This window comes from Schistocerca piceifrons, chromosome 3 (assembly GCF_021461385.2).
Source record: "Schistocerca piceifrons isolate TAMUIC-IGC-003096 chromosome 3, iqSchPice1.1, whole genome shotgun sequence".
In the NCBI taxonomy this organism is placed as follows: domain Eukaryota; kingdom Metazoa; phylum Arthropoda; class Insecta; order Orthoptera; family Acrididae; genus Schistocerca; species Schistocerca piceifrons.
The window spans coordinates 702,958,863-702,971,485 of record NC_060140.1 but is presented as its reverse complement, the minus strand read 5'-3'; the positions used below and the strand labels follow the sequence as shown (position 1 = coordinate 702,971,485).

The 12,623-nt window shown below is 42.1% G+C and overlaps 1 protein-coding gene across 1 annotated transcript in view; it reads right to left on the bottom strand.

Annotated features, from left to right (window-relative positions):
* LOC124789874 (ER degradation-enhancing alpha-mannosidase-like protein 2) overlaps window positions 1-12,623 on the bottom strand; it is a 109,836-nt gene that overhangs the window by 96,789 nt on the left and 424 nt on the right. The window contains exon 2 of the mRNA XM_047257388.1: window positions 12,430-12,540. Coding sequence (XP_047113344.1) covers window positions 12,430-12,540 — 111 coding nt within the window. The remainder of the gene's footprint in view (window positions 1-12,429; window positions 12,541-12,623) is intronic.

The window sequence follows — 12,623 nt, the reverse complement described above, 5'->3', positions numbered from 1 at the left end:
GGTGGAGAACCCAAATCCACATAAGTCTGACAATTCAACAATGTTGCTGCATTCTCAATGGTTTGTTAAACACAGGTACTTCAGTGTATACCTTGCTTTGAGACACTGACACGACTGACACACTGTTCACATCCATGTTCATTTCATTTCCACTCATGTTTCTACAGAAGCAATGTGTTCTTTCTTTCTTTGAGTCATTAGTTTTCTGACTGGTTTGATGCGGCCCGCCATGAATTCCTCTCCTGCACCAAGCTCTTCATCTCAGAGTAGCACTTGCAGCCTCCGTCCTCAATTATTTGCTGAATGTATTCCAATCTCTGCCTTCCTCTATGGTTTTCAACATTTGCAGCTCCCTCTAGTACCATGGAAGTTATTCTCTGATGTCCTTTCATCCTGTTCTTTCTCCTTGTCAATGCTTCCCACATATTCCTACCCTCTCCAATTCTGCACAGAAACTCCTCATTCCTTACCTTATCAGTCCACCTAATTTTCAATATTCATCTGTAGCACCACGTCTCAAATGCTTCGATTCCTTTATGTTCCAGTTTTCCCACAGTCCATGTTTCACTACCATACAATACTATGCTCCAAATGTACATTCTCAGCAATTTCTTCCTCAAATCAAGGCCATGTTTGATACTTTTCATTGATATCCTTTCACCCTGGATTCTAATTACATTCCTGAACCTTCCTTTTATTTCCAACATTGCTTCTTCAGTGTACAAATTGTAGAGTAGTCCCGAAAGACTACAACCCTGGGTTACACCCTTCTTAATCCGAGCGCTTCGTTCTTGGTCATCCACTTTTATTATTCCCTCTTGGCTCTTGTACATATTGTATATTCCCCCCCCCCCCCCCCCCCCCCACCCTATCTCTCTCTCTCTCTGTCTGTCTGTCTGTCTGTCTCTAGCTTACCCCTATTTTTCCCAGAATTTCTTCCACCATTTTACAATGTGGAACGCTTTTTCCAGGCCGACAAATCCTATGAAAGTGTCTTGATTTTTCCCCTTAGTCTTGCTTCCATTTTCAACCACAATGTCAGAATTGCCTCTCTGGTGCCTTTACCTTTCCTAAAGCCAAATTGATCGTCATATAACTTATTCTCAATTTTCTTTTCTATTCTTCTGTAAATCATTCTTGTAGGCAACATGGATGCTTGAGCTGTTATGCTGATTGTGCAATAATTCTTGTACTTGTCAGCTCTTGCAGTCTTTGGAATGGTGTGGATGATGTTTTTCCGAAATTCAGATGGAATGTCCGCAGACTCATACATTCTATATGCCAATATGATTAGTTGTTTGTTGCCACTTCACCCCATGATTTTAGAAATTCTGATGCAATGTTATATACCCCTTCTATTCTTTTAAATCCTGATTCTAATACTGGATCCCCTGTCTCTTCTAAATTGACTCCAGTTTCTTCTTCTATCACATCAGACAAATCTTCCCCCTTATAAAGCCATTCAATGTATTCTTTCCATCTATCCACTACATTTAACAATGGAATTCCCATTGCATTCTTAACATTATCACCCTTGCTTTTAATTTCACCAAAGATTGTTTTAACATTCCTATATGCTGAATCAGTTCTTCCGACAATCATTTCTTTTTCGATTTCTTCACATATTTCATGCAACCATTTTACCTTAGCTTACCTGCACTTCCTATTTATTTCATTCCTCGGCAACATTTTTGCACTTTCTTCTATCATTGATAAACTGAAGTTTCTTCTGTTACCCATGGTTATTTTGCAGTTACCTTCTTTGTATGTTTTTCTTTCCAAATTCTGTGATTCCCTTTTCAGAGATGTCCAGTCCTCTTCAATTGTACTGCCTACTGCGCTAGTCCTTATTGCTGTATCTATATCTTTTGAGAATTTTAAACCTGTCTCATCATTCCTTAGTGCTTTTGTATCCCACTTCTTTGTGTAATGATTCTTCCCGACTAATCTCTTAAGCTTCAGCCTACTCTTCATCACTACTACATTGTGATCTGAGTCTATATCTGCTCCTGGGTACACCTTACAATACACTCTCTGATTTTGGAATCTCCGCCTGACCATGATGTAATCTAACTGAAATCTTTCCATATCATCCCGCCTTTTTCAAGTGTACGGTACCTCCTCCTCTTGTGATTCTTGAACATAGTATTTGCTGTTATTAGCTGAAATTTATTACACAACTCAATTAGTCTTTCTCCTCTCTCATTACTTGTTCCAATCCCAAATTCTCCTGTAACCTTTTCTTCTACTTCTTCCCCTACAACTGCATTCCAGTCCCCCATGACTATTAGATTTTCATCCCCCCTTACGTACTGTTTTACTCTTTTAATATCCTCATATATTTTCTCAATCTCTTCATCTTCAGCCTGAGGCATCTGCATGTATACCTGAACTAACGTTGTCAGTGTTGGTTTGCTGTCGATTCTGATAGGAACAACTCTATTGCTGAACTGTTCACAGTACCACACTCTCGTCCTACCTTCCTATTCATAATGGATCCTACTGCTGCTATGCCATTTTCTGCTGCTGTTGATATAACCCTATACTCATCTGACCAGAAATCCTTGTCTTCTTTCCATTTCACTTCACTGACCCCTACTATATATAGATTGAGCCTTTGCATTTCCCTTTCAGATTTTCTAACTTCCTTACCACATTCTGGCTTCTGACATTGCATGACTCAACTCATAGAACGTTATCCTTTCACTGGTTATTCAAATTTTTTCTCATGGCCACCTCCCCCTCGGCAGTCCCCTTATTACAGCACCAATTACATCTTTCCCAGTGCTTGGGAAACATGGTCCATTTGTGTTGAATGAAGCAGTATGGGCATGAAAGCAGCAGGGCATGAGGATGTTGATGTTGCGACTCAGACTACTATTGTTGTGAACGATGATGACCTATAATATGCTGAGATATCTGTTGGACTGCTGCAATAGCATCTACGTTCCCTTGAGAACTGACTGACGGCTGGGAGGGGTGAGAGGAACTGATTTCTAAAACTTTGTACCAGGCTTCTATCTGACTGGCTGCAGCCCGTGAAACTTCAGATAACTGAGTTATGTTCAATACTTCCATAAGTGTAGGATTCTCACAATGTAGACCTCACTCTCAAACTTCCCTTTTAACTTCCCTATCAGGAACAAAACATACGATTGTATCAAGAACCATTTAACCAGCACAGGATTCCTTAAGAACACTTGTCACAAAATTATGACAACAGCTAAGTCCATGTAGTACTTCTGTGTGTGCCCTGTACAACTGTTTTGGCCACTTTTGGCAGCAGCGAAACTCTACACGAATAGCAATAAAGTGAGTATGTTTACAGTGATAGGTAGAAAGTAACTCACACATCTGATCAAAAGAAAGACTTGAAGGTGGTTGTAAGGGGGCGAGCTGACACAATAACTGATACACATGAGGTAAAATCCATGACAAAAAAAGAGCCTTGCAAAAGTTCACGTCTATTACCCCAAATACCTAGAAATGTTGTTGCAGATATTTTTTGTAAGCATCCCAGTCTTCTGCTGCAATGTCATATGCTGGAAATGGTGATGCAGCAGGTTGTAAGCACTGCCTCCAAAGAAATTATACTGAAAAGACCAATGAGTAAACCGGAACATGTGGAATCAAATACCTTTCTTACCGACAAAAAGTGTTCTAACCCAAGAACACTGTACTTTATTGCTTGAACAGTACAAAAATATGAAAGCAAGGTACAATACAATCAGAAATACACAAGTGGCTGGCAGGGCTTTGTGCTCCAGCATATGTAGTAATTAGTTCCAACAGGGGGTGCAAACAGCAGGCTGCACACGCAAATGCTGTCACTTTAGCAGGCTGAGTGGCCTCTAGTGACCGAATTGAGCACAAACATTCACATGCAAACTATAAGTGGCACATACACTATATTGGTAGTTACAGGATTTACCATACTTTCGGAGTGTCGAAGAAAGACATTCGTGGTCATCAATTTCCTTCGGAGACGAGGTATACACTGGTTACAATTGTGGTTCCACAGACAACTGCGAACATTTTTCCATATTGATTGTCTTGTCTCAAAGTGGGATAAATCTATTAACAGTTACAGCAATCACTTTTGAAATAATAAATACACTCCTGGAAATTGAAATAAGAACACTGTGAATACATTGTCCCAGGAAGGGGAAACTTTATTGACACATTCCAGGGGTCAGATACATCACATGATCACACTGACAGAACCACAGGCACATAGACACAGGCAACAGAGCATGCACAATGTCGGCACTAGTACAGTGTATATCCACCTTTCGCAGCAATGCAGGCTGCTATTCTCCCATGGAGACGATCGTAGAGATGCTGGATGTAGTCCTGTGGAATGGCTTGCCATGCCATTTCCACCTGGCGCCTCAGTTGGACCAGCGTTCGTGCTGGACGTGCGGACCACATGGGACGACGCTTCATCCAGTCCCAAACATGCTCAATGGGGGACAGATCTGGAGATCTTGCTGGCCAGGGTAGTTGACTTACACCTTCTAGAGCACGTTGGGTGGCACGGGATACATGCGGACGTGCATTGTCCTGTTGGAACAGCAAGTTCCCTTGCCGGTCTAGGAATGGTAGAACGATGGGTTCGATGACGGTTTGGATGTACTGTGCACTATTCAGTGTCCCCTCGACGATCACCAGTGGTGTACGGCCAGTGTAGGAGATCGCTCCCCACACCATGATGCCGGGTGTTGGCCCCGTGTGCCTCGGTCGTATGCAGTCCTGATTGTGGCGCTCACCTGCACGGCGCCAAACACGCATACGACCATCATTGGCACCAAGGCAGAAGCGACTCTCATCGCTGAAGACGACACGTCTCCATTCGTCCCTCCATTCACGCCTGTCGCGACACCACTGGAGGCGGGCTGCACAATGTTGGGGTGTGAGTGGAAGACGGCCTAACGGTGTGCGGGACCGTAGCCCAGCTTCATGGAGACGGTTGCGAATGGTCCTCGCCGATACCCCAGGAGCAACAGTGTCCTTAATTTGCTGGGAAGTGGCGGTGCGATCCCCTACGGCACTGCGTAGGATTCTACGGTCTTGGCGTGCATCCGTGCGTTGCTGCGGTCCGGTCCCAGGTCGACGGGCACGTGCACCTTCCGCCGACCACTGGCGACAACATCGATGTACTGTGGAGACCTCACGCCCCACGTGTTGAGCAATTCGGCGGTACGTCCACCCGGCCTCCCGCATGCCCACTATACGCCCTCGCTCAAAGTCCGTCAACTGCACATACGGTTCACGTCCACGCTGTCGCGGCATGCTACCAGTGTTAAAGACTGCGATGGAGCTCCGTATGCCACGGCAAACTGGCTGACACTGACGGCGGCGGTGCACAAATGCTGCGCAGCTAGCGCCATTCGACGGCCAACACCGCGGTTCCTGGTGTGTCCGCTGTGCCGTGCGTGTGATCATTGCTTGTACAGCCCTCTCGCAGTGTCCAGAGCAAGTATGGTGGGTCTGACACACCGGTGTCAATGTGTTCTTTTTTCCATTTCCAGGAGTGTAGTTTTATTTACTTTTTTCCATCTGCCTTGTTTTGATTTGACTGACCCTTACAAATAAAGTTAGCACTTCAACACAAAAATATTTCACAATGTTACATCAAACAACGGAAAATCCAGGATGGAATGTAACAATATCGTGAAAAGGCAAGATGCCACTCACCATACAGCACACGTACCGAGTCGCAGATAGGCACAACAAAAAGACTCTCCCAAACATAGCTCTCGACCAGTAAGGCCTTTGTCAAAATTAGACGACAAACACACACATACACACTCACGCAAAGGCAACTCTTACACACACACGATTGCAGTCTCAGGCAACTGGAGCCACACTGCGAGCTGCAGCACCAGTGCATGGGAATGGCAACTGGGTGGGGGTAGCGAGGAGATGGGCAGTAGGGGTAGGGTTGGCAGACAGTGCCATGCTGTTGAGGAACACACAGGGACGACGTGGAAAGAGGGTGGGGCAGCTATGTGCACTCGGGAGGTTACACGGAGGGCAGTGGAGAGGTGGGGGGGGGGGGGGGGGGGAGGGGGAAGATAACAGAAAAGGAGAGAAGTAAAAAGACTGGGTGCAATGGAGGAATGAGGGCTGTGTAGTGCTGGAATGAGAACAGAGAAGGGGCTGGATGGGAGAGGACAATGACTAACCCGAGGCTGTAGGGTTACGTGAACATAGGATACATTGCAAGGAAAGTTCCCATTTGCACAATTCAGAAAGGCTGGTTATGGTGGGAGGATCCATATGGTACAGGCTGTGAAGCAGTCACTGAAACTAAGGATTTCATGTTTGTCAACGTGCTCAGCAACAGGGTGGTCCACTTGTTTCTTGGCCACAGATTGTTGGTGGCCATTCATGCGGACAGACAGCTTGTTGGTTGTTACACCCACATAGAATCTTGAACAGTGGTTGTAGCTTAGCTTGTAGATCACATGACTGGTTTCACAGGTAGCCCTGCCTTTGATGGGATAGGTGATGTTTGTGACCGGCTGTTACATGTTAAAATGTTACAGCATTTCACTGTCATTAATTGTTCCCTATCTACTCAACAATTTCATATTTACAGGGTGTTTCAAAAATGACCAGTATATTTGAAACGGCAATAAAAACTAAACGAGCAGCGATAGAAATACACCGTTTGTTGCAATATGCTTGGGACAACAGTACATTTTCAGGCGGACAAACTTTCGAAATTACAGTAGTTACAATTTTCAACAACAGATGGCGCTGCAAGTGATGTGAAAGATATAGAAGACAACGCAGTCTGTGGGTGCGCCATTCTGTACGTCGTCTTTCTGCTGTAAGCGTGTGCTGTTCACAACGTGCAAGTGTGCTGTAGACAATATGGTTTATTCCTTAGAACAGAGGATTTTTCTGGTGTTGGAATTCCACAACCTAGAACACAGTGTTGTTGCAACAAGACGAAGTTTTCAACGGAGGTTTAATGTAACCAAAGGACCGAAAAGCGATACAATAAATGATCTGTTTGAAAAATTTCAACGGACTGGGAACGTGACGGATGAACGTGCTGGAAAGGTAGGGCGACCGCGTACGGCAACCACAGAGGGCAACGCGCAGCTAGTGCAGCAGGTGATCCAACAGCGGCCTCGGGTTTCCATTCGCGGAGTTGCAGCTGTGGTCCAAATGACGCCAACGTCCACGTATCGTCTCATGCGCCAGAGTTTACACCTCTATCCATACAAAATTCAAACGCGGCAACCCCTCAGCGCCGCTACCATTGCTGCACGAGAGACATTCGCTAACGATATAGTGCACAGGATTGATGACGGCGATATGCATGTGGGCAGCATTTGGTTTACTGACGAAGCTTATTTTTACCTGGACGGCTTCGTCAATAAACAGAACTGGCGCATATGGGGAACCGAAAAGCCCCATGTTGCAGTCCCATCGTCCCTGCATCCTCAAAAAGTACTGGTCTGGGCCGCCATTTCTTCCAAAGGAATCATTGGCCCATTTTTCAGATCCGAAACGATTACTGCATCACGCTATCTGGACATTCTTCGTGAATTTGTGGCGGTACAAACTGCCTTAGACGACACTGCGAACACCTCGTGGTTTATGCAAGATGGTGCCCGGCCACATCGCACGGCCGACGTCTTTAATTTCCTAAATGAATATTTCGATGATCGTGTGATTGCTTTGGGCTATCCGAAACATACAGGAGGCGGCGTGGATTGGCCTCCCTATTCGCCAGACATGAACCCCTGTGACTTCTTTCTGTGGGGACACTTGAAAGACCAGGTGTACCGCCAGAATCCAGAAACAATTGAACAGCTGAAGCAGTACATCTCATCTGCATGTGAAGCCATTCCGCCAGACACATTGTCAAAGGTTTCGGGTAATTTCATTCAGAGACTACGCCATATTATTGCTACGCATGGTGGATATGTGGAAAATATCGTACTATAGAGTTTCCCAGACCGCAGCGCCATCTGTTGTTGAAAATTGTAACTACTGTAATTTCGAAAGTTTGTCTGCCTGAAAATGTACTGTTGTCCCAAGCATATTGCAACAAACGGTGTATTTCTATCGCTGCTCGTTTAGTTTTTATTGCCGTTTCAAATATACCGGTCATTTTTGAAACACCCTGTACCATGTCTTGCAACATCTTCTGATTCATTCATAATATAAATGTCTATTGTATTAAAAACTTGAGTTATTTAGCTTCACAGATTTATAGAATGGTTTATGTACTAAAAATTGCAATTCTGAGACTTTTCTGAAAGATCACATATAAAATGTGTAAGACAATTTTTTTTTCTGTAGTAGAAGAGTGGAACAGAATATTGCCATGAAAGCAACAGTTAAGTATAAAATGCATACAGATAATGAAAACATTATGACAGGAACTGCATAAACAAAGCAATCGTTATTAAGTCACAATCAATTTCTTTCGTAATAAAGCTCTATGGACAGAAGAGGGTTCAGAGCCACAAACGTAAGAAAAGTGGTACTGCCTATCACTGGAAACGTGTAATGCAGTTCAGTGAGTCTAACTTTACATTTCCTTCAACTAGTCTATAGCATGTATTTATGGATAACACCACAAACACAGAGAAAGTGTGTGTTTCAGAATATTTGTGCAACATGGGAGCCTAAGGGAGATTCTTTGGGTGTAGTGCGATAGTGTACTCCTTTGAAAACTTGGTTGTGGTGACAGGCTGATCTGTAGAGTCTCTGAAGGCATAGGTTGGGCTGGAAGGTGACAATTTGGTTGTGCGTTGGCAAAGCCGTGAATGAAAAATACAAGTCGCAGCAAAGACTGATTTTTAGCGTACTATGTTTGTGCTATATTTAATTAGTTTTTCATAATACAAACTAAAACTGCAAAATAAATTCAGAAAACCTATATTAGATGACTGACAAGTTTGTGGTGAGTATTATGATGCAAATTATGTACAAATATCGGGTCAATGGAGGCGTCCGATCCAACCTGTTGGCTTTGACCCATGACTTAAGGGTGTGTGATGTCATGAAGGCACGGAGTTTAGTTTATAAGTGTGTTGTGTTTGTAGATGTCGTCTTGTTGCGGATGGTGGTGTCCTCTGGTGGTGTGTGTATGGTCCGCATGTTATGTGGTGTATTGGGTTGATTTGGGTGTTGGTGCTTGAAGTGTGCGTTTTTCGGTCGTTACTGTTATAGAAGAATGGAAATTAGTTTCGGTGAGTTAAGAATTAAGTTTTCGTTATGTTTATGCTATTGTGTTGCCATTTGATGTTATTGGTTTGCTGTTTGTAGTGCGGTAAATAGTTTAGTTCAATTTGTCGCTTCTTTTGCTAGGTATGGATATGACTTCTAAGTTTAATGGTGAGAGTCTGCGGGCTGAAATGGGGGATGACATGTTGTCCATCATTAAGTTTCTGCAACTTTCTGGGCTTGTGACGGAGATAGTGAAATGCAGTGTATGCAAGCAGAATATGCGAGTTGGGAATTTGTTTTGGTTGTGTGTTTTCTCTCTCTCTCTCTCTCTCTCTCTCTCTCTCTCTCTCTGTGTGTGTGTGTGTGTGTGTGTGTGTGTGTGTGTGTGTGTGTGTGTGTGTGTGTGTTGGTGGTTGATGTTTTGGTATTGGCACTTGTGGTTGATTTATGTATGTATCTTAGGGGAAGTAATCTATTTCAATTGTTGACTTATATAGGTCAAGGGAAGTGTTAGATTCCAATGTGTCGTAGCTGTGTGTGCTTTGGTATTGTGAGCTGCCGGCGACCTATATAGGTCAAGGGAAGTGTCCAATTCCAATTTTTGTTGTTTTAGATGTTGATTTAGTGGTATTGACAGTTGTGGTGTGTTTATAATTTTTGGAATAGTTTGTTTTTACTTTGTGGTATTGGCAATTGCGGTTGAGCTAATTAGGTTAAGGGAAGTGGCCGATTCCTGGCAATATTGTAAGTGAAGCGGAATTTGGGAATTTTATAGTGTTTTTATGTCATCATTATGTGTGGTTTGGGATCATGGTGTGTGTCTGTTTGTGTTTATATTTAGTTTGTCCCTACCCAGAAACCCCCAAATTTCCGCACTGGTCCCGTTAGTTTGATTATATTTTTGGAGGGAAATGTCTTTGTTGGTTTTATATGTATTTTCGTGTTTGTTGTCGTGTTTGGGTATGTAATGACGTCATAGGTGCCATATTGGAGACGTTGAGAATGATCATTTCTGCCATACTGGTGATGTCATGGGTCAAAGCAGACGGGTGGAATCGGATGCTTCTGTAATCCCCATATATCATACATAAACTATGAAAAATGAAAGGGGGTCCACTACTTTACTTTTGATGATTCTTTAGTGGTTTTGGTATTCATATTATGGTTTTTCGGTGGATTACAGTAGAAGGGAAGATAACTGGTCACATTCTTTGACTGCACAGTTCCCTTTGGATGGAGAAACACAAGCAACCTCACTTACACAGAATGAAGGAAATGCAGGCTTCAAGGAAAGAACAGCTCACTGCTAAATTTAACAAGACTTAATGTGGTCCAAGATGGCCCCCACAAAATAATAATAATAATACTGTAGTAGTAGTAGTAGTAGTTGTAGTAGTAGTACCAAGTGAGTACATCTATCAATCTATTTGAATATCAGGGAAAACATTAGTAAATGTTTCACTAACAATTCTACCATGGAACAAGAGCCAAGGACAAACAAAAAATTAAAAAATAAAATAAAAACAAGGGATAAAGTTATATAATAAATTGCCCAATGAGATGAAAGTGATTACTAAAATACATCTAGGCTACTTAAAAACAACAGCTAAAACATAATGTAATAGTAATGCAAACTACACTGAGATTACTTTTATAATAGCGGTTAATAACAAAATGGGATAACTACAACACCCTGTCAGGTAATAGTTTTTCAAGCAAATGTGCAAAGATCTATAGTTCATAACAGTAATCTCACTTTTAAGCAGGGATGCATACTCAGTTTTTCAAATAGATTGAAGAGAGGGAATGGAAACACACACGTTCATGGACCTGGATTCACCAGCAGGTGTCCATAATGTGTGCAGTGCAAAACCATGTTTTTACCATAAGATCCTTGGGGCAGATTATGTATGATCAAAAAACATTAAACTGCAGAGAGCAACTGAATGAGACAGTGAAGTTGTTAAGACACTAACTTCATGTTAACAAAGACGAAGTTTTGGATAAAGAGGATATTCAATACTAGTTATCGACTTTGACCAGTGACGTAGGAAACAGCGACAAACACTGTAAACAATTTGGCGACTATAACGTGATGTCAGTGGTGATTTTTTCTAATAGGCTACACTACAGATCAGTGTATTAAAACAATCAGGTTTTTTGCTTTCACACTCCTTGGCTTTGCCAACTAATGTTATGTCACTCATCAAAGCTGATGACTGGCATCAAATATTCCTCTTGACCCAGAGTTTCCTCTATCCAAATGATGGAATATGAGATTTTAATGTCTTGTTGACAGTGCTGTTATTAGAGGCAGAGCACAAGCTCGGATTATGAAATTACGGGGAAGGTAAATGGCTATGTTCTCTTCAAAGGAATCATCTGGATGGTCAAACAATGATTGGAAGTTCAGTCCACCCATACTGATTAAGGTTTTCCTTAAGCTTTATATGGTAAATGCTGAGATGGTTCCTTCAGCAAGACCACACCTAAACGTCCTATCCACATTTAATATTCTGTGTGTTTGCATACTGGAACTTTATTGATGACTAATCAAATATTAACACTTATGAAAAGGATAGATTGCTACTTACTGGAAAAAAATTTCATTTGCAGACACATGCAACAAATGACGTGTGCCTTTCTGAAGAAGGCTTTGGTTGAAAGCTCAGCGTGTAACATTCTCTTTGTTGTGCCTGTCTGCAACTCAACATGTCATCTTTATGGTGATTAGCAAACTATCCTTTTTTATAACTATTGATATTCCGACCTAGAATTTCTACAGTTTGAAATCATATATCATTATGAGATGATCTCTGGATGAATGAAAACTTAAATAATAATAAAAATAAATAAATAAAACCACATGGTGACAAACTGAACATCAATTTGGAATAGTGGCCATTTTTCCATGTTTAAGAACTCATCCATATGTCATCCACGAGAGCAGAATAGGTCATCCAGTTAACAATTGATTTCTGCTGATATAGGGTCTACACTGAGACAATAATAAAGTAATTAATATATTGCAATCCTGAACCATCTACAGTTTTTGTAAGTTCCTTTCACGTCCGTTATTTACTTCCATATCAGTAGATTCATTATTCTTAGTGTATTTCTAACTAGTCACCGAGGTACCTAAATAATGGTTCTGTATGGAGTGAACTATCTACAAGCTATGAACCCAGATGAAAGAATGTAACACGAGGACGCAAAACGGTAATTATTTACCTGCCCCATGTGTCCATTCCATCGCAGCTGAGTGGGCGTAGTTCGTCATATGGGTATGCATACCGCAAATAACTGTCATAGGCATGTTGAAACATCTGTCGAACTTCCTCCCTGTATATGTATCATAAAAAAATTCGACGTCGTTACAAATTTAGCGAGTTCTAGATTAAAACACTACTTTTAAAACTTTAATG